General features: G+C 45.3%; 3 protein-coding genes across 3 annotated transcripts; 1 reads left to right on the plus strand and 2 right to left on the minus strand.

Moving 5' to 3' along the window:
* On the minus strand, nucleotides 1-5,279 carry LOC136492790 (uncharacterized). Its single transcript, XM_066488809.1, has 11 exons — nucleotides 5,096-5,279; nucleotides 4,163-4,422; nucleotides 3,863-3,896; nucleotides 3,601-3,737; nucleotides 3,387-3,453; nucleotides 3,056-3,155; nucleotides 2,239-2,402; nucleotides 1,703-1,749; nucleotides 1,555-1,599; nucleotides 851-1,337; nucleotides 1-321 (listed from the first exon to the last, which is right to left on the minus strand). The coding sequence occupies exons 1-11, from the start codon at nucleotides 5,169-5,171 to the stop codon at nucleotides 311-313; spliced, it is 1,428 nt and encodes a 475-aa protein (XP_066344906.1). The 5' UTR covers nucleotides 5,172-5,279; the 3' UTR covers nucleotides 1-310.
* A 1,226-nt stretch (nucleotides 5,280-6,505) lies between these two features.
* Nucleotides 6,506-10,501, plus strand: LOC136492787 (uncharacterized). The gene is made up of 6 exons (XM_066488806.1): nucleotides 6,506-7,151; nucleotides 7,714-7,964; nucleotides 8,058-8,433; nucleotides 8,575-8,706; nucleotides 8,794-8,969; nucleotides 9,615-10,501. Exons 1-6 carry the CDS (start codon nucleotides 6,573-6,575, stop codon nucleotides 9,736-9,738), a joined length of 1,638 nt encoding a protein of 545 aa, XP_066344903.1. The 5' UTR covers nucleotides 6,506-6,572; the 3' UTR covers nucleotides 9,739-10,501.
* Nucleotides 10,502-11,086: 585 nt separating this feature from the next.
* On the minus strand, nucleotides 11,087-14,088 carry LOC136492788 (uncharacterized). Its single transcript, XM_066488808.1, has 2 exons — nucleotides 13,006-14,088; nucleotides 11,087-12,034 (listed from the first exon to the last, which is right to left on the minus strand). Exons 1-2 carry the CDS (start codon nucleotides 13,784-13,786, stop codon nucleotides 11,307-11,309), a joined length of 1,509 nt encoding a protein of 502 aa, XP_066344905.1. The 5' UTR covers nucleotides 13,787-14,088; the 3' UTR covers nucleotides 11,087-11,306.
* Between the last annotated feature and the right edge of the window lie 8,795 nt (nucleotides 14,089-22,883).

Consider the following 22,883-nt stretch of genomic DNA (forward strand, 5'->3'; position numbering starts at 1 on the left):
ACAGGGGGCAAAATGGCTTTAAATCACATGATGGACCAACAGGTATACACAAATCACAGGACAATCTCAACAAACAAGACTTAGCATAGCTAATGATACACCTCCGCCAAGATGAACAGAGCAGGTAAGTTGAGCAAAATGTGCCAGCAACCATTAAGGTGGAATTGTAGCACAGACATACTGCTATAAGGTGCACAAGAAATTCCATTTTTCATCAGGATGGAAAAGACAAAATAATGTCCTGTATAAGACTTCTGCAGATGACAATTCAACAATACGCCGCATAACACATTTTCCTACTTCCCACGTATTAACCTGGTCCTGCACAGCAAACATGACACAGAATAGTTCATATTTGGCTCGTTCTATTGTTCAAAACTTACTCTAGGTCAGTGCCCCGCATGATAGAAAAAAATAGCTTCTTCTTTTTCAATGAATAAGATTTCTACGCAGCTTGTACGTGAAGAATTCAGTACTATCACTTCGCTTGCGCCCCAACTGGAGAATGAACTAATAAAGAGACAAAAGGCAAACTGGAAGCATGTACACAACTATACCATTTACCAATCATTCTTTTGGTAATGCAAGCAGTAGCATTCCTTCCTTTTATTGGGATCAGCGATCACACCTACTATCTATGGTGTTTTGTAATGCACTGAAACGATTGTTTGTTCGATACAAACAAGACAGTATGATATTCGTTCCTCCACAGATATGGATCGCATTCATTTAGGAGTTATTCCTTCAAAGATAACTAGAGAAGACATGCCCTATTCTGCTCAAAGCATGAGCTTCACAAACTTAACTCAAAAGAAACAAATGTTGTAAATGAAGCAGATTAGTATCAAACCTCTAGGTGCACCTTCATGTGGACCCCTCTGTGGCCCAAGCATCTGCATCACAGCTCTCAAAGCCTCCGCAGCCTGCTCGGGTCCAGCCACATTTATATGGATGCCATCATCCCTGCGTACTGGTTCACCATGTTCCCCTTCATGTCCATTTGAAGCTTGGCGTGCCTGAGTTCCTTCATTGCCTGAGCCCGAGAAGGCAAAGGGGGGAGGAACAGCAGCACCAATTGGGAACGAAGCAGGTGGAGTATGGTTATTTGAATTCCCTGTTTGACTCGATCCTTGACCGCTAGCATTGACATTTGCTTGACCAAAAATGTCATTCAAATTTATACTTATCGAATGTCCTGGTGGTGGTGCACTAATATCGGATGACCAGCCAGTGAAGAATTCTTGACCTGGAGAACTACCTGGTGGAAACAGATTGAAAGGAACACCACCACTTGTAAATATTTGATGTGGTCCTTGAGCTTGGCGTGCATGTGTGTTCTATAAACAAGATGATGGATTAGCTGTCAATTTAGACCAAAGAACAAAATAAAACCATACAACATAATAAAAACATAATCTTCAGTAGACATCCCAAATAGGAGCCTTTTTACAAGTGAAGCATTTCATTTTACACAAAAAGAAAATATAGTGCTTATTTGTAGGACACATCTCAAACTCCACTTCGGAGGTAAAGGCAAATTTCTAGTGACAGTACCTGCTCTCCTGGTGGGACTCGTTCAGCCAGTTTCTTTTTTGTGACCTAAGTTTATTGGACAGAGAGCAAAGCAAAGAAAAAAAAGGTACATTAGCTTTCCATACTCACGTTCCAAATGAAAATAAAGTAGAAAAAAGAAAATCTTTACCTCAATATTCTGTCTGACATTTTCATTACTAGGATCAAGCTCAGCGGCTGCAAGAAGAGCAAAGTAGATTAACTATACATTCCACACATTATTGGATAACATAACACTATAGTGCAGAAACATGTAGGACGAACAAGTGGAGCAGTTAGTTTGATCAGGCAGAAGAAAAACCCATTATAACTGAAATATCAGGAATCATTGGAATAAATTTGAAAATCCAGACTTTAGTAGTTTACACAGTGCTTAAAGCATGTCACCATAAGAAAGTATGGTATGGATTTAGCTGTGGAACTTGATTAGGACTTAACAGGGAACTGAACTAATTTTTTTTTTCTAATTAGATTTCTATAAAAGTACGGATGTCCAGATGTTAAGGAAGAAAGTTGCTTTGGGGTTGGATGCCACGGTATGCTAAAAGTTACTCAAGAAACAAAAGTTCAACCTCTAGATCCACAGTTCATATAAAAGACGAAACACAGGCAACTGCACCTACTAACTGTGGAAAAGGTTAAAAAGGGCAGCACACCAACAGATACCTTTCAAGTATCCCTTGTACAGAGCATCGTGATAATTCCCCATAGCAAAATAAGCAGAACCAAGTCGGCTATATGCTTTGCTGTAGCTAGGGTCAATTTCAATTGACTTCAGGCAGTCCTCAATAGCTTCATTGTTCATATTAAGAAGGGTATATGCAGCAGCCCTGGAAGTGGCATGTACATGTTACATCAAAGTGGAAGCAAGTAAATGACATCATGTATTAACAAAAGCTAGAGAGTCCTTTGGTTGCCAGAAATGAAAAGTTCTCAATGGGCTTCTAACTAACTCATTATTTATGTTTATTTCTCAAATACGTGCTTTCCTTCCTCAGCCTTATACCAAGGGTGGCCTAGCTTAGTTGGAGAGAAGTGTCAGCAAACACCTCTGCCACCCAGCTTTGAGTCCTCATCAACTTGAAATTGGCTGTCTATTTCTACTTGTTCACATTGTCACCGCACCTAGGTTGGTCGAGCACCCCCCCCCCCCCCCCCCCAAGCCTTGTAAGCTCTGATTCTGATATTGAGTTTCTAGGAAGAACTAATAACAGGTACAAGGTACTGAGACTTGCTACCTAATCACAGGTTATAGAATAGGAACACCATAAAAGTAAGAACTGGTTCAGGCAGTTAAGTATTAAACTGCCATTAGTCCTTAAATCTCAAGATCCCATCCTACATTAAACATGAAACTGAGGGGGGACAAAATGTATCTTTTCTGTTCTACCAATTTAACACATTATCATGAGAAAAAAAAAAACTATCATAGTAATTTGCAGCCCGCGAGTTCACAACCATAGTTTCTCCAATTGGTCCGTACCTGTTGCAATAGTAAATGGCATTTTTTTTGTTCAATGCAATGGCACAGGTGTACAGCTCTACCGCTTTAAGGTGTTGGTTTGATCTCACGAATTCATTACCTGATAAATAAATGATAAGCAGTCAGCTAACAGGACCGAGCACATTGACATTCATTTATTAATGCATATAGAAGGCTTGAACTATAACATTATTGCCTTTTACCTTTACACATTGAAAACAGCAAAGATTGCCAAGTTAGAATTTGCACATTAGTGCACAAACTAATGAATCACAGAGGGAATGCAAATTGTTACTCAAAATACAACACATGAAATGACTAGACCACATACCTCTTGATTTAAAGGACTCTGCAAGGTCTACTAAGCTTGCCTTTTTCGTTCCTGACTTCTGCATCGCCTAAACAGAAACAAAAAAAAGGGCCATAATTAATAATTGTACAAATATGTCAAGAACAATCAGGACAAGAAAAGGGAGAAACAGGTGCAAACCAACTAATAGTTCCCTAAGAAGAAAAAACAGAAAGAGGGAGAGAGATCATTTTACCAGTAATGCATCATTGAAGTATTGTGTTGCTTTTGAAAGTAGGCCAGGATCTTCAGTTCCAGCAGGGGATGTCTTAAAGAAATTGATTTCATCAAGTGCAGCATAAAATTTTGCAAATATTTCATCGCCTGAATGATCTGGCCAAAGATTTTTTTTTTTAAAAAGGTTCGCGAGAACATAGTTAATTTTAGTTACCTCGCAAATGAAATCAAGATAAACAAGAGGCAACTATATCTGAATAAAATTTATGCCATAGTCATACCTAGGTCAAATGTATCCTCCATCTTACTGTCACTCTGATCAGGACAAGCAGAAAGATGATATGAGAAGATAGTGTATCTAACGAATGCTATTTGGGGAAAGTAACAAAACTATATGGATAAGCAATTCAGCATATGTTATAGGAGCTCTGAATAACATGTACATTGAACAAATTGTGCGAAGATATTGTCAGTAAATGTGAAATATGAATAAGCATGTATGCCTGTGGGGCAACACGGAAAGGATGGTTGTTAAACAAAACACAATTCATGTGTCAAATGGGGTGAGAGAGAGAGCATACATTTGATGTTGTGCATTTGTTTGAGTCTTCTTTGACATTAGATGTGCCCGCATTTTGAGATGGATTGTTTGATACAGATTGTGACAGCAAAGCAGCTCTTGCCCGGTCTCTTTCATTTGCTTCCAGAGAAGCAAATAGCTCAAGCAACAGTCCTGGTTGTATCGCCTCACGAGTGGCTGATGAGTTAACACTAAAAATAGACTCCAGGCAATCCTTAGCAACTTCAAGAGCTTCAGGATCAACCTCAGGAGCTAATTCGACTGCATTTAAGACATGGCTGTTTAATGTCAGAAAATTGAATGGCAAGCAAAATCAAATGAGCAAAACCCAGAGCAACTCATGTGCTTCAGTTGTTCTAATTCCATTAAAAATGATCAACTTATTTATATATTGGTTCTCAACTTCTCGCCAGCCAGAGTCTATGACTGCCGTGAAAATGTGGTGCTTTCGCAGTATAGCGTATTATAACATTTCATTGGGTTTTAAATTCGCCTGCAGAAATCAGAGATGCAGCATCTAATGTGCCCACGACTGTATCTTACCTCCTTGGAAAAGCCGCCACTTCCGAAAAGGACCCTGAATTACTGCCACCCACTAGAAGGCTAGAAGCACTTGTAACCCTAGTCTAGAAGGTGGGGGTTTTGCCCGTGACAGTGGTTTCAATACACAAAATCCCAAATGGGATGCACATCGAGTTCCTAAAAAAGTGCGAGCGAAGCTCTAATTCCATGGGTTTGGTAGCACACGGGACTGGAGCCCCTCCCGGGCCACCACGGCCACGGCAGAAGCAGAAGCCATGTGTGGGTTGAATGGATCATCCAGAGAGAGAAGGGGAACGAGCGCGACTACCGAGTAGCAACGAGACGCGGGTGAGGGATCGGATCGGGGAGTCGTGGGTGTGGAACGGAGAGAGAGGGAAGAGCGAGTACCGACCGGAGTTGAGGAAGTCGAGGAAGGAGAGGACGATGCGACGGGAGACGGGCGAGTCTGAGCGGGTCATGTTGCCCATAGCTTCCGTGGGCCGGCCGCTGCAGCGCCGGCGCCGGAGGAGGCGGAGATGCGGACGGCGGAGCAGCGGGGCGGGCGGCCCGTTTTACTTTTGGGTACGATTGATTGCCTAGAGTACAGCCAGGCAGCAGCACTTTGACAGTTGACTCCACTGCCTTGGCCACAGGGGCTCCTAGTGAAATATACATAGTGCAAGGGTTTCTTATGCAAAACGTTAAACGTCGTTGCATTTGCATTTGGACCGACGGCCTCCAAGAGTTTTAAAAAACACACAAATTTGTGAACGACCAGTGTTCAATTTTCACATGATTGCATGAACGTATCCAATTTGTGGATGATAGGATAAGGCATGGACAAAACCTGGAGAACACCTGGATGAAAAAAAAAGAAGAGGATTGGTAAAAATAATACTAAGAAAAGGAGAGGAAAACACCTGAATAATTCATGTGCGTGCGGTGTCAAATATTGAAAGGCTGTGATCAACACTTCACGAAAGTGGCAATTGCTTTGGACTGCTTAAACTTGGTACGAAAGCTCATGGAAAAAAGTCTGGATAGGTCTCATATATAGGAGCAATTGTCCTAGACATCAAGATAATGAAAAAACAATTTTGATGAGATTTCTTTTGTCTTTGTTAGTCAAAATTGTAATAACGTAGCGCATGTATTAGCTAAGTCGGGTAACCAGACGGCTGGTATGATGTGGCTAAATGAAGCCCCAGAGTCCATTCAAGCTTACTTTACTTTGTAACGATCTTTTAAGCTACCTCCGAGGAGGCCGCGGCGGCCTTTGTCCTGCAGGTCATGCACGTAGTCGACGATGCGCTGCTGCTCGGCGGGGGAGAAGACGCCCGTGTGCAGCTCCAGGCCCTGGAGGACGTTCACCGTGCGCCCGTCCACGCACCCTATGCATCCCCTCCGCCTCTGGCCGTAAACGATCGTAAATTATTTACTGCTATCTGATTAGTTTGATGTCAAAGGAAAATACTATTTCAGCTTATAATTTATAATCGTATACGAACAAACGAACACGGGCTCTGCTCTGACTCCAACAGGCTACAGTATGGATGGCCGTCTCTCTCGTGCAACAGGGATGGGCGCAGCCGACTGACCGACTCGGTTTCGTAACCCTTCCGTATTCGTGTCCGTATCGCTTTCCTAGGCCCAAGGCCCAAGGCCCAGAGGCCCCAACTTCCAAACCAGCTCGGGGCCCGGGCAACCTTGACAGCGCAGGACGGACCAGTTGAGTCTACTTGCTGGGCTTGGACCAGTCTCCCATTCCCCCATCTTTATATAGTTAGGACTTAGGAAACACAATCCACACACACGCTTCGGCACGAACACCCACAGCAATTGGCGCGCACCCAAACCCTAACCCCCTCTGCTCCCAGCCGCCAAACGCCATGGGCTCCACTGCCGCCGCCTCCGTGCTCCCGGTGTCCGCCGGCTCCGGCGAGAACCTCGTCCTCATCCTCGACTACGGCTCGCAGTACACCCACCTCATCACCCGCCGCGTGCGCCAGCTCGGCGTCCTCTCCCTCTGCGTGTCCGGCACGGCGCCGCTCGCCTCCCTGGAGGGCCTCCGACCGCGCGCCGTCATCCTCTCCGGCGGGCCCCACTCCGTCCACGCCGCCGGGGCGCCTGCTTTTCCCGAGGGGTTCCTGGACTTCGCGGCCGCCGCGGGCGCGCACGTGCTCGGCGTCTGCTACGGGATGCAGCTCCTCGTGCAGTCCCTCGGCGGCGCCGTCGTCCCCGGGGAGCGCCAGGAGTACGGGAAGATGGACGTTGAGGTGACAGCGGCCTCCTCCGCGTTATACGGGGAGGCGGAGACGGGGAAGCGCCAGACGGTGTGGATGAGCCATGGCGACGAGGTGGTCAGGCTGCCCGAAGGCTTCGAGGTGGTTGCGCGCAGCGTGCAGGGCGCCGTCGCCGCCATCGAGTACCGGGAGAAGCGCTTTTATGGGCTCCAATACCACCCAGAGGTAGCAACCGTTATGTCTGATTACTTACTATGATGAACGTCATTCTATGCGAAGCTACAAATTTTGCCATGCTACAGTAAATATTGTCTCACTGAGTCGCCAGGTCGTGGGTTCGAAGCAGCCTCTCCGCAGATTTTGCGGGGGAAAGGCTTGTCTCGGTTTATCCCTTCCCCAGACCCCACTCAGGTGGGAGCCTCCGGCATTGGGTCTGCCTTTTTTTACAGTAAATGGTACTGTTTGACCATTCCAGGCCTATTTAACTGCTTCATCAGTTCACCAGCATAGATATTGTTTTTTTTATTTGAATCAAATATTGGTCTTCTTGGTTCAGACCACTGCTCATTTATTTCGTTCATTCATCCTATGGAGCAACATCAGCTCAGTAGTTTAATTCTCTCTTGCCAGTAGAAATGATCTTTTGCATGCTCTGCCCTTTCTTCTGGTATTATTACTCTTGATTATGTATCCACAGCATCGTGCTTTGTCTTCGCATACCATCTGGTTGCTCTTTGCGGATCTGTTGATGCCATAGCATGACTGTATTGAACTTTCTCATGTAAAGGTTACACATTCAGCCCAAGGAATGGAAACAGTGCGCCGCTTTCTCTTTGACGTTTGTGGGATCAAAGCTGATTGGAAGATGCAAGATGTGCTCGATGAAGAAATCAAGACCATCCAAAGCACGGTTGGTCCTGACGAGCATGTTATCTGTGCATTGTCAGGTGGAGTTGATTCAACGGTTGCTGCCACCCTCGTTCACAAGGCAATAGGAGATAGGCTTCATTGTGTTTTTGTTGACAATGGTCTATTGAGGTAACAATATGCTGCCTTAGTTCTGTTTCTTTTGAATGGAACTTGTGCATCTCAAATCAGTGTGCAATGAAACTAACACAACCTCATTTGCAGGTACAAGGAGAGAGAACGAGTAATAACAACCTTTGAAAGCGATTTGCACTTGCCAGTTACATGCGTTGATGCGTCAGAGCAATTCCTCAGCAAGTTAAAGGGTGTCGAGGACCCAGAGCAGAAAAGAAAGATTATTGGCAGGGAATTCATAGCTGTCTTTGATGAATTTGCTCACGAGCTGGAGCAGAAGATAGGGAAAAGGCCTGAATTTTTAGTTCAAGGGACTTTGTACCCTGATGTAATTGAATCATGCCCACCTCCTGGGAGTGGAAGGACACATTCCCACACCATCAAAAGCCATCACAATGTCGGTGGCCTTCCAAAAGATATGAAGTTAAAACTCATCGAACCACTCAAGCTCCTATTCAAGGATGAGGTACCAATTTGAATTAATTTGCATAATATAATTTGTAATTTTCTTAGCTTCTTGCATGGTCAGGCCTCAGGCGTGGTATGATGAAAGGAACCAAGGAACCTTTATTTTTTATTACTCTTACATTTTTTTTAATGTCTGTAGGTGCGGAAATTGGGGAGTATTTTGAATGTCCCAGATTCATTTTTGAAGCGGCACCCATTTCCTGGGCCTGGTCTTGCTGTACGTGTCCTAGGTGATGTTACACAAGGCAATGCTTTGGAGGTTCTTCGTCAGGTTCGAACTTTGAGAATTGTTGAAATGTTGCTATATCACCTTGGATATACTATGTGAATTCACAGTTTCTCAATTTATGTCTTTCAGGTGGATGAGATATTTGTTCAAGCTATTAAAGATGCAGGCCTTTATGATAAAATTTGGCAAGCTTTTGCTGTGTTCTTGCCAGTACAGACAGTTGGGGTTCAGGGTGACCAGCGAACCCACTCCAATGCTGTTGTTTTAAGGGCAATCACCAGTGAGGATGGCATGACTGCAGATTGGTATGTACCAGTGAAGTTCCAACTCTGTTCCACTTTTTTTCCCCTAGCAAACTTTAGGTATGTTGTACTAATATTCTGTTCCAGTCATACAGATAGTTTTCTTTGTCTGTTGCTGTAATGTTTCACACTCTTATCACTCTAGAGTCTGGGAACCAAGAATTGGATCTCATTCATTCATGGTCTAATTGGTTACAGTTGTAAAAATCTACAAATGTTTGCATGAGATAGTAAATTCCGTCATTTCTTTGGTGGTTTGCCCTTTTCTTTCCTTGTTGCCCTTGTTGTCCAACCCGAAGTTCTCTAGGTGCTCCCTACTAAGGTCAACCATTTGGTTTTGCCTTACTCCAAGCCATCTAATCTGTGTTCCAACTGCAAAGTGCTCATGGTGCTCTCTTACAGTGAATCTTGAATATATTGAACAGATTGACCTTGTGATGGTGCATGCCTAGTCTTGATATAATTTTATTTCGAGCCGTACAAATTGTTGGAATATTTATAACTATCTTCTCTGTCATGTTAAGTTCTCCTGTTGCCCTGTCATAGTGTTTGTTTTAAGCAGTAAACTGCAGGCGATGTGTCTTTAAACAGTTGACTGCATCCTGCATATTTTCTCATATCAAGCCATTCTCTTTTAAAAAATTTCAGGTACTATTTTGACCATGCATTCCTGGTAGATGTGGTAAACAAGATCTGCAACAATGTGCGGGGCATAAACCGTGTTTGCCAGGACATCACATCTAAGCCGCCTGCAACGGTGGAGTGGGAGTAGGAACAGATTGTCTTATGCTGCGAAGTGGGATGGGACAAGTAACTAACTAACCTTATGATGCTATGGTGGAAGGAAGAGCAATTTATCTTTTGATGCTGGGATCAATTAATTACCCTCATGATGCTATGGTGGAAGGATTTTATTATGACGGTCATCCTCGTGCAGTATGTACTACTGTCGGCTGCTGACTCGGTTTTGTTTTTCGTATTATTATTAGTACCAAAAGTGTATGTGTCGTGCTCTCTCGGTCTTCGCTCCTGTCTTGGGTTAGCCCAAAAGTTAAAACCCGACTTATTGACTCTTGTCACTCTCAACACGTTGCACGGCTTGCTCTGGGTAGGCTGACGGCGATGCTGATGACAGTTACTGAAGCTGTATTGTCAAACTCTACTGAAGCTGAATCTTGCAATAGATGTGAAAAAAAGGTACCCAGAGCTGTGCATTCGTTGTGAAAACAATAATGGTTACCTGCTGTTGATCTGTTTGAAGGCATGAGTTTCATGTAGTGCTGAGGAGCTTCATAAAATGATCCACCAACATATGGAATCATTTATCAAGTACACTTGCACGAGTATCACAAATAGCAGTAAAGAAGAAAAGTGACCATGCATCAATAAATTAGGTTCATCATGAATTGTTGCTTAATGGGACATGTAAAATGTCTTGTAATTTTGTGAGCCCTAGTGATGTGCCAATGTATACATGTAACATTGAGATTTTGCATTGCTGAATAAGCCATTTTTCAACAAGCAACGTTATTATACCTGCTACTACTTTTATATATACGAGTTACATCTACATCTAACCACTGCTGCTGCTCTTGGAAGTCAGATCAGCATGCGCAAGTACTGTCTGCATGCCTGTAATTGTTAGTATGCAATCTCAGTGTGACAATCACAAGCCGCTCTCTCATGGCTCTGTTTTTCTTGTTACTTTGCGCTGGTGTGTGGTTTCATTTGCTGTAGCCTGTAGGTATAAAAAACTGCTGCTGAACGAACAGGACAGGATACTGTTGGTGGGTAATAAAAAAACCCAACTCTTCAGGGCCTGTTTAGATTCCAAAAAATTTTGTGCAGTATCCGTCACATCGAATCTTGCGGTATATACATGGAGTACTAAATGTAGACGAAAAAAAAACTAATTGCACAGTTGGGTGAGAAATCGCGAGACGAAACTTTTGAACCTAATTAGTCTATAATTAGACACTAATTGCTAAATACAAACAAAAGTGCTATAATAGCCAAAATCCAAAAAATTTGGATTTAAACGGGGCCTTAGTCAACCTAGATGACATGCTTGCTAGTACTACTACTCTGCTGCTGCTCAAATGAATGCCACTATAAACTCGCTCAGAAGACAGAACAATCGCCCCGTCGTTGAAAAAAACAGCTAAAACACTGTTGTAACACGCTGAAAAGACAAGTTGAAAAATACGGATTATAAGACGAGGAACATGGCCTTACTAGCTTAGCTTACTGCTGCTGCTCCGTGTATACAATACAACAATAGATGCATGCATGCATTCCACTGCATGGACTTGTAATTTGTAACCAATTGAAGCTAGCTAGCTAAGCCTTGTAGACGACAACAAAGCATGGAAGGATGGCTCTGGGGTTGAACACCAGCAGCTCCTCCAGGTTGGAGTACACCCCAGCCGATCCCGCCACCGAGTCGTACTCCTCCTCCTCCTCTGACACCGACGCCGCCTGCTCTTCTTCCTTGGGCCGCTTCACCCTTCCCGCGATCACCCGGCACACCAGCATCGCCCTCCGCTGCTGTCGCTCGGCCTCCTCACCCAAGCCGCCCTCCGCCGCCGGCACGGGCACGGCGTCGTGCGCGCGCCCGCTCGTGGCCATCGTCAGCACCCCACCGTCGCCGGCGCTCCTGCTGAAGCCGTCGCGGATGATGCCGCACGCGGCGCAGCCCCCCGAGGCTGCGGCCCCGGCGGCGTCGCAGAGGTGCGTGGCGCCGTTGAGGCCCAGCGAGCAGGCCAGGGTGGCGCAGTGGAACCGGAGCAGCTCGTTGCCGTCGGCGGTGCACCGCGGGTGCCTGTTGGAGCTGATGTTGTTGTTCTTGGCCCCCATCGCCACCGGCTGCTTGCCGGCGCCGCCACCAGCTGCTGCCCTGGCCTTGACGGCGTCGCGGTACTCCTCGAAGCGGGCCAGCGTCCTGGGCGTGTTGTGCACCTTGAGGATGCGGTCCACCTTGCACACGGGGCTCTGCTTCTTCAGCCAGCTCGACTGGAAGATGATCTCGATGATGTTCCGGCTCGTGTCATCCGCGCCAAGCTCGGACACTGAATATAAATAGCATGTTCGGTTTCACAGTTGGTTGTGGTCAGGTCAAACAACAAACATAGAGGGAACATTTCGGTTCTTGGCATCGCCGATTTGATCAAATCATATCCCCCAGCTGTCATGTGTCCCATCTGCTCAAAGCCTCAAGTAGACAGCCGCACTTGCATGTTGCAACTGCCGACATGACCGGCTTGTCACGTGCTGCAAATTAAACGATCTGATGGGTACTGGTACTAGTACTGAAAACAGAAATGTTGGATCTCCTGCCTCCTCTATTGGCCACTTAAGCTGCACTTGGTGCCAAAGCCGTACTTTTTCAGCCAACGAACAGTATTTTTCTCACGTAACAAATCAGTCAACGGTACTTTCAGCCATGGCTTATCAACCAAGCGAACAGGGCAAGGGAAGCAGCTTTTGCTTTGCTTTGCTCTCTACTGTTACAGTAGAAGCAGCAACATCGTATGCTTGCTAGCTATAGTCGTAAATAAAAACATGAAAAGCAGCAAGAATAAAGTGCAGCTCTCACTTTCACACAACAGCAGTAGTAGAAGACAGCACAGATGAGCATGAGATGGGGCTGTGCATCATAGCAGCAGCACGGCCAGCACCGACCAAAGAACAACTTTGCCAGATTCGCCTCACTCTCCAATCTCCTCTGTGGTGATTCATGAGGAGGAACTATGATGGTTATTATTATGCCGGGGAGAAGAGGAGTTACAACCTAGCCTAGCCTGCTTTGCAAAAAGAGATTTGATTTTGGTTGGTGGATTACTCCATTTGTCTGATTTTCCTATTATTGTTTGGATGATATGTAATTTTGTTGTTGTTTGGTTATAGAAATAAAATATAAATTATCTTTTAATTTTAAAAGCTGGTCGTGAAAATTTAGACACCCAAAATATAGCAACTCTATTGATTGATTTAATTGTACTCCATTAAGTACCAGCAAGAAGGAAGCAAAGCAACCAACCTGCGTGCCTGATGGACTGGTGGAGGTGGAGGCTCTCCTGCCTGACGAACACCTCGCCGCAGTCGGGGCAGGGGCAGATGGTGGTGGCCGTGGCCCTCATTGAGGTGCTGCCGCTCACGGGGTCCACCACCATGTGGCACTCGTAGCACCCCGACAGCCGCCTCAGCTGCATGCCGGCCCTGAACGACGACCCGCCCGACGATGACGAGGACGACAGCGACGACCCGCCCCGCTGCAGCTGCTTGCTGTTGCTGCTCGCCGCCGTCGCCGACGAGCTGCGGCCAGTGCCACACTTGGCCTCGCTCAGGGGCTTCTTCACGCACCGCTCGCTGCTCCCGCTCACGGACGCGCGCCGCTTGCAGGGCTCGCCCGCCGACGCCGACGCCGTGCCGCCCATGGTTTCCTCCGGCGGCGGCACGGGCACCCTCTGGTGCCTGCTCTCGCTGTCGTCCTTGAGCTTGCAGATGGACGGCGCGGAGCAGCCCAGCCTCTTGCTCCTGCTGCCGGTGCCGGTGTCCTGCGCCCGCGGCCGCGCGTGGTGGTGCTGCCCGTGGCCGTGTCTGTTTCTGCACGAGAAGAGGCTCTTGAGCGCTAACCTGTAGGACGGGCTCTCCGGCTCCGTGCACTGCCTGCTTTGCTTCTTCTTTGCTTTCTCCTCCTTCTCCGGCCTCTTCTTGCTCGTCGTCAGCTTCTTCTTCACCATGGCGGCAGCGGTGGAACTGGAACTGCTGCTGCTCTTCTTGGCCTCCCTGACGCCTGCCGATCTGCCCGGCTCCACCATTGCGATAATGCGATCGAAGCTCCTCTAGCTCACTTGCTAGCTTTGTTCTGCTTCCCCCTAGTCCTAGCCTTGTTATTCTTGGGATTTCCCTTTTTCTTGATCTGACTAGTTCTAGTCTACTTGAGAGAAGGAGGTACGAAGGATTATGATGATGAAAGTGAAACGAGGATGGACCATGTGTGTGCTGAATTGAGTGAGTGAATGGCGCTTGTTCTGCTACTTGTCTTTCTATCTGAAGAGAGGAGAGGAGAGAAGACGTGAAAAGGAGGAGGCTTTGTGTTGCTGCAGCTTTATGCTTTTGGTTTTGGGGAGTGAGTGATCTGATGAGGGTGGAGGAGCAGGACCCTGCTCTGTGCTTCTGCAGCTGCACCTGCTTATGCTCCAGGTAATTTAGTCATTGGATTAAGAGCATGCAGGCATGCAGCTAGCTAACATAACAATGTTGGGGCTTGATTAATAAATGAGTTATCCAGCATGGCATGTTATGACACAAACACATCGATGGTGTTCTTGATCCCATGCCTTGATGGCGTCCCAAGTACTCTATAGCTAGCACAGTGAATATATTGTTTGGTTTGTTTACTGAGCTCCAGATTATATTCGTCGTATATCACAATGAACATATAGGAACAAAACTAGCTCGATGCCCAGTACCGAGGTTGAACTGAAATTCAAAACATCTCTAGATAGATGAGCCATGACCTAGCATTGGAGAAATTCAAAACATGGATAGGAACAAAACGCTTCGTCCAGTGGAGTACAGTAAAAGTCTCAACTTTGCTTGCTTTGGAGGAAGACAAAAAACTTAAGTATGCTAATTCTGAACAAGTTGTACAACTTGTACAAGCCTAAGTTACATGCAAACACTGAAATTGCTTGCAGACTCACTCACTCCGTTTACCGCCCCTCTGCCTGCCTAGCTAAGTAGCTATCCTAGATGAGGATGAATGGATGAACGTACATACAGACATTGGAGTATATATAAGATCCAAATGACAAAATCTTGATGATTTCAAGATGACCAATGCCGGCACGCTACGTACTTGATTACTACTAATGAGTGTTAGACTCCAGAGATCACCTAGGGTAGCATCTAGTCGGGTTGTTCTTTTTATTTGGGAGGAACAAGTAGAAAACCTAATGAACCGTACTACAGAGTGATAGAGAGAGGAGAGTGGATGTGAGTGTACAGACCATCGGAGGGCGCCGTCGAGGAGGATCCGGCCATCTCGTTCTGTCGGTGACGTTCTGCGCACGGGCAGCGATGGTCGGAGAAGAGTCGGTGAAGTCCGGCGACGCGGTGGGGTGCAGTGAGGCCGACAGTGATGACGGTGGCGTCTTCCTGTCGCTGACTGCGCGCCCTTACTAGATCGGACTTAGGGTTTGTTGGTGGGGCGAATTGGCTCACGGTGAACCTCGTACGATGAGCCGCCGGCCCCCACCACTTTATATAGCGCAGTGCGACGGCCGACGGGGGCCCACCAACTATGTAGGGTTGGGCGCCCCCGATCAGGGCGCGTGACCAAGGCCCAATAGGCCATTGGGCTTATTGGCTGGGAGATCAATCCAACATTCTCCCCCTTGATCTCACACTATTACTTTTATCTTTAAACTTTAAACTTCAATCCTTTTATCCTTACTCATTTCTTCACAGATGATGCATAGAGCATGTTTCATCGTCACGGTCAATCGCCGATAGATTTAACAGCTACAATGCACGTCTCTAATCTAAAATAGATACTTTAACTTTTGAGCCCTTTATAGTCCAGGAATCATAGGTTTTCCCTTAAACCCATGCCGGCTACATGTTCTCTGAACACGTTGGGTGGTAAGCCTTTTGTAAGCGGATCCGCGAGCATCTTTTCGGTACTTATATGCTCAAGACTTATCATTTGATCCCGGACTCTATCCTTCACAACATAATACTTTATGTCAATGTGTTTGGCAGCACCACTTGACCTATTGTTGTGAGCATACTATACTGCTGGATTATTATCGCAGTATAACTTCAGTGGTCTATAGATGTTGCCAACCACTTTCAAACCGGGTATGAACTTCTTTAGCCAGTTACCTGCCCCGTTGCCTCATAACACGCTACAAACTCGGCATACATTGTGGACGATGTAGTGACGGTTTGCTTTGAGCTTTTCCATGAAATAGCTCCCCCTACGAGAGTGAACACATATCCAGATGTGGATTTTCTATTATCTCCTGTATAATCAGAATCTGAATATCCCACTATATGGAGTGAATCAGATCTTCTATACGTCATCATGAGACCTTTCGTTCCTTGCAAATAACGCAAGACTTTTTTATCAATTTTCAGTGTTCTATTCCAGGATTGCTCTGGAATCTGTCAAGTAACCCGGTAACAAATGCCAAGTCAGGGCGCGCGCATACTTGAGCATATTGCAAGCTTTCGACAGCTGAAGCATATGGAACCACTTTCATTTGATCGATCTCATATTGGTTTCTGGGGCATTGAAAATCTCCATATCTGTCGCCCTTGACTATAGGAGCAGGTGAGGGACTACATTTGTGCATACTGAATTTCTTTAAGATCTTTTCAATGTATGCCTTTTGTGACAGTCCTAATACCCTTTTACTTCTATCTCGGTGAATCTCGATCCCTAGAACGAACGAAGCTTCACCAAGATCTTTCATATCAAACTTTGAGGACAAAAACTTCTTTGTCTCCAGTAGTAGACTGACATCACTACTAGCAAGTAAGATATCATCCACATACAGGATAAGGAAGATAAATTTCCCATTCTTAAACTTTGTATAGACACAATTGTCCTCAACATTCTCTTTAAACCCAAAATTCTTTATTGTCTGGTCAAACTTCAAGTACCACTGTCTTGAAGCTTGTTTTAATCCATAAATGGATTTCTTTAGGCGGCATCCCATTCGTTCTTTTCCTTCCATGACAAAACCTTTCGGTTGTGCCATGTAGACATTTTCCTCTAAGTCTCCATTAAGAAATGCCGTCTTTACATCCATCTGATGTAATTCTAGATCGTAATGTGCCACTAATGCCATTATGATTCTGAAGGAATCTTTACATGAGACTGGAGAAAAGGTCTCATTATAATCAATCCCTTCTCTTTGCGTAAAGCCTTTTGCCACAAGTCGGGCTTTATCTCTCTCTATATTCCCTTGAGAGTCAAGTTTTGTCTTGTAGACCCATTTACAGCCTACTGTTTTGGCTCCTTTAGGAATTATCTCTAAATCCCAAACTTTATTGGCATTCATTGATTTTATTTCATCTTCCATGACCTCAAGCCACTTTGATGAATGATCACTTCTCATGGCTTCTTCAAATGAGGTGGGATCATCCTCCATTTGAAATTCTTCAGTATTATAGATTTTATAATCATCAGAAATAGCTGATCTTCTAACTCTTTGAGACCTTCTAAGGGCCTCCACATTTGGCACATTTACTGTTTGAGGCTGTTGTTGCTCCCCCTCATGTGTGGCAATAGGTTCTGTAGGATTCTGAACCATGGGTTTCTCATCCTCATTTGTTGTTGCCATAGGAGAAATAACAACAGGTGCTGGCACCACAACATCTTGCGTTGTAGGTGTAGCAACAGCAGGTAGCTCGAAAAATGGCTCCTGAACCATCAGAGTGGGTGCATACACCCATTTCTCCTCAAGATTAATTTCTCGAGCTACCATGCTCCCTCTTATCATTTCATCCTCTAGAAAGACAGTGTGTCTCGTTTCCACAAACTTTGTATGTCTATCTGGACAGTAGAAACAAAAACCTTTTGACTTTTCTGGGTAGCCAATGAAATGACAACTTACTATTTTGAGATCTAACTTCTCAATGTTTGGGTTAAATACTTTAACCTCAGTAGGACTCCCCCACACTCGTAAGTGTTTTAGTGAGGGTACTCTTCCTGTTCACAATTCATACGGTGTTTTGGACACCGACTTACTTGGTACTCTATTGAGAATATGAATGGCGGTTTTTAACGCCCCCATCCACAGGCTCAACGGTAAGGTGGAGTAACTTATCATACTACGCACCATATCCATCAGGGTATAGTTACGCCTTTCAGCTACTCCATTCTGCTGAGGTTCGCCCGGTGTTGAATACTGGGCGACTATACCATTCTCCTGTAAGAACCTTGCAAAAAGTCCAGGAACTTATCCATATGGGGTATGCCGACCGTAGTACTCCCCCCCACGGTCAGACTTGACTATCTTAATCTTTAAATCGTGTTGATTTTCAACTTCTGCTTTAAATATTTTGAATTTATCCAACGCTTCTGTTCTTTCTTTAATTGGATAAATGTAGCCAAAACGAGAGTAATCGTCTGTGAATATTATGAATGAATCATAATCATCCACACTTTTCACAAAAAAAGGACACATATGTCTGTGTGAATTATCTCTAAAATTCATGTGCTTCGTTTGGCATCCTTTTTAATTTTCTTTACATACTTTCCTTTTATGCAATCTCTACATTATTCTAAATCTGAGAGCTCTAATGGAGGAAGAATATCATTCTTAACTAGTCTTTCTATTCTCCCCCTCGAAATATGGCCTAAACGACAGTGCCATAATTTCGACAACGCATCGTGAGCTCTCTTTCGTTTTCTGTTTGCATTGTTCGATGAGGATACATTCTCATTCACATCACATACGGAATTCACATTTTCACGAAGTGATAACAAATAAAGCTCGTCTTATCGGAAGGCAAGACCAATACATCTATTATTAAACAATATCTGACACTTGCCATTTCCAAAATGGCAATCATAACCATCATGGTCCAACTTTGATACACTAATCAAGTTTCTTTGCAAAGAAGGTACATAAAGAACATCTCTAAGAAAAGGTATGAAGCCATCAGCAAGCTCTAGCGAAAGATCGCCAACGGCCTCAACATCTGCTTGTACTCCATTTACGACTTTAATGAAACTTTCGCTTCTTTGCAAAGTTCTCATCGAACGAAATTCCTGTAAAGAATTAGCAACATGAATAGTTGCACCTGAATCAATCCACCAAGTAGATTTTGAAAACTTGACATACAAGGATTCATTTACGAACGTAATAATGTTCTCACCTTTATTTTTCATAATCATCTTTAGGAAATCGGAACAATTCTTCTTATAATGTCCCGTCTTCTTACAATAGAGACACTGGTCTTTATCCACTGGGAATTGCTTGTTCTGAGACTGTTACATGGGACCCTTTCCAGATGACTTGGAGGAAGAGCTGTTATTATAGTTCTTTTTCTTATTATCTTTTAGGCAGTTGATAGTAACACCCTGTAAAACTTTTATTCTTTCCTCCTCCTGCACACACATGGCTATGAGCTTTTCTAGATCCCATTTCTTGGGCTATATGTTGTAATTAACAATAAAAGTGTCAAATTCTTTAGGCAAAGAAGCAAAAATCAAATGAATAAGAAACTCATCATTGAGTGCCAAATTCATTGGTTTGAGCTTAGATGCCAAATTGTTCATTCTCAGTATGTGCTCTCTAATGCCACTGTCGCCACCAGAGTACCTTTCTGTCACCAGCTGCTTGATCAGCTAGGTTGCATATGTCTTTAAAGAGCCAGTGAACTAACTCTTTATTCTTTCTAGGTACTCTGTGACCATGTCACAGTCTGAAATTGAGCCCACTATTACAGGCTCAATTGTATTCTTTATCACAGCCAAACATTTCTTATTGACTGTGACCCACTTTCTATGTTTGAGGTCAAAAGACATCTTTACGGGAGCAAAGTCCCACTCTCTATTCTGCCATGCAGTAACAGTCTCATCAGTCTCCCTCACCGGTGCCACAGGTTCTTTGGGACACGGTGTGGTGACTACCCAGTCAACCTCAGCCAAAATGAAGGCCAGGTCGATCTTTTTCTTTCATTCAATGTAGTTATCCCCTTTGAGAGTTGGGATATCTTTGATATAAGCCATCAAGGAGTATCCTCCTGAAAACACAATTTCTCTTTAAAGTGAGAACATAATATAAAAAAACAACAATTTGCATGCCTTAGTTTCAATGTTGGTCAAAATTAAAACATACAATTGTTTTATACATTAAATCTACATCACCGTTGGGCAGAAATAGAAATAATGCATAATCATTAAAATCATAATATTGCTATTAACAACGTTGGTCAGAAAATAACAATATCATAATCAACTCATATTCATTTCTTGGCTCTTAATATTAAATTCTTTCGTTGGTTCGAATTTAATTAGAAGTCCATAACAACTTTAAATACGCAGCGGAAACTTTGAATAAAATTCTCATGATAATATTTTCCAGAAGCAACTTTACTATTTACTGAACAAAAAATATCGTTGGATAAATTTTGTACAGAAATTATTATCAAATTCAATTCAAATTCATCAAATATGAATCAAATCAGTTTCTGGAAAAGGAAAAAACTGAATAAAATTTTTACTGTGCATTTGGCCCGGTCCAGCAGCAGTGCACGCGGCCCAGCGCCAAACACCGGTTCACGTAGACGCGCGCGGCGCCTCCCCCGCGCCCAGGCCGCAACCTGGGCCTGGGCCGGGAATTACCGCCTGGGCTTAAAACGGCCCGATGCGCTACTGGCCGTCGATCGTCGATCGACGGTCCTCCTTTCATTTCGGCAGGATGGAAACCCCATGACGGCCACGGCTCCCCTAAACCCTAGGTCATTCTCTCCCTCCCCTTCTCTCTCATCGCGCAGCTCTCTGAGAACCAGCCACAGCAGCCATCCTCGGTGGCCGAGGGAGAAGAAGAAGGGCTCCGCCCCGCGCCCTCTCGCCGGCGTGGGTGCTCGCCCAAGGCTGAGCACGCCGCCGTCGAGGGGCCGCATGGTGGTGCCCTGTTGCCGTGACCGCACGTGCGAGGTGCCGAGCGGCTCATTGTTCTGTCCCGCGCGCCGTTCGGGAGCGACGCCGCGGTCTCCTTTCCGCGCGGTGGCGATGCCGTCGACGGTGGGAAAAGCCCTGGTAGGCTTCCGATCTTTAGGGTTAGGGTTGGTTCTATTGGATCCGAATCGAATTCGAACTCCACTTTTTTCTTTTCATTCGTTTTTCTTTGCTTTTGATTCAGAAACCCTAGATCTACACCCTAGGCTGACAATCTGCTAGGGCTAGGGTTCTTTGTTGAAACCGTGTCCACTTTTCCCGTACCCGATCTGATCTAGGGTTAGGGTTCGATTTGCTTTTCTTTCCCCGATCCAGATCTACGAACTAGACAGGCGTCTGATACCATTGTTAGACTCCAGAGATCACCTAGGGTAGCATCTAGTCGGGTTGTTCTTTTTATTTGGGAGGAACAAGTAGAAAACCTAATGAACCGTACTACAGAGTGATAGAGAGAGGAGAGTGGATGGGAGTGTACAGACCATCGGAGGGCGCCGTCGAGGAGGATCCGGCCATCTCGTTCTGTCGGTGATGTTCTGCGCACGGGCAGCGATGGTCGGAGAAGAGTCGGTGAAGTCCGGCGACGTGGTGGGGTGCAGTGAGGCCGACGGTGATGACGGTGGCGTCTTCTTGTTGATGGCTACGCGCCCTTACTAGATCGAACTTAGGGTTTGTTGGTGGGGCGGATTGGCTCACGGTGAACCTCGTACGATGAGCCGTCGGCCCCCACCACTTTATATAGCGCAGTGCGACGAGGGCCCACCAACCATGTAGGGTTGGGCGCCCCCGATCAGGGCGTGTGACCAAGGCCCAATAGGCCGTTGGGCTTATTGGCTGGGAGATCAATCCAACAATGAGCTGATCGAGTCCAGAACAGCACATGCATGTACCCTGGCATTTCTTGGTCTTGGATACTAGTGGCGTCACTAACAAGCCGTACCTTTTCAGCCAACGAACAGTATTTTTCTCTCACAACAAATCAGTCAACAATACTTTGAGCCATGGCTTATTAGCCAAACGAACAGGACACTGGAATAAAAGCAGAGGCGGCGAAATAACAAGTTGATGCAGGCAAAGGCTGGCAGGCCCCAATGGTGGTTATTACAGTATGTACAAGGAATCAAACATGCAGCTTGCTTATTACAGATGTGTACTTAGCGGGATTGTGATTGAGCGGATTTGGTTTGATTTGGTTTGGACCATCCATAGCTGCTTCTGATTTTATCGTGTCACACTCCTCTCTTATCTGTTCACACTACTAGTATCAATAAAATTGGCACCTTCTTTTCACGGGCCCTGCCTGTTGGCTTCAGAAAAGAAACAAAATTTTATTTTGGGAAATCTATTCTATAGTGAACCTAATAGTATTTATTCAGTATCATAACTGTCAGTAATCTTTTTGTATAAACTTGATTAAACTTTAGGTCGTTTGATTGACTTCTTAGAAAGCGGGAAATGCATTCTTTTTTTGGCATGCAGAAAACAAGCAAGGCAGGCAGAGCGGTGAAACTGAAACCTGAGTTTCTGACAGACGGTAGTAGTAAGAAGGGAGTGATGCATGTATACGATGAGAGCGACGCCACATCACATGCAGGATTATTCGGATTCGCATTGGAGTAAGTTTTGCTGCTACCTATCAGTAGTTCAGTACAGGGCATGGCATGACATGGCGCCGGTAGTGGCCATGGCAGGGGAAGTTGCAGCAGCGTGCTGCGTGCATGCATGATTCTGAAACGTGATGTCTATGGATCTGCTTGCTGCATCTTCCCCCCCCCCCCCCCCCCCCCCCCCCCCCCTCTGTTTATTGGAGGACCCTACCCTAAATTCATGCAGGTTTGGGAGCTCCATGCAGCATGGATGATGGATCCCCACTCGGCGGGCGGCATGGGCATGGGCTGGTCCGCTGGTGGCTGCAATCCATTTCAGTGCTGATCCACTAGTCAGTCAGTCAGTCCTCGTGACTGAAGACTGCAAAAGGCCATTGCCTCATGCCTGCAGTCGCAGTTGCTGACCTGCATAGTCATCTCTGAATGTGGAGCTGCAGAGGAGAGGAGACAATCATACATGCAATATCATATGCGATCAGCAGCTAGCCAACATCTCAAAAAGCCATCCCATGATATATCAGCAACCAACGGAATAAGGAATAAAGCAGGAGAGCTAAGCTGCTTTTTGCGTTTTGTTATCCTTTTTGCATCTCAAGACAAGAGCAAGGC

This window comes from Miscanthus floridulus, chromosome 11 (assembly GCF_019320115.1).
Source record: "Miscanthus floridulus cultivar M001 chromosome 11, ASM1932011v1, whole genome shotgun sequence".
Lineage (NCBI taxonomy): Eukaryota > Viridiplantae > Streptophyta > Magnoliopsida > Poales > Poaceae > Miscanthus > Miscanthus floridulus.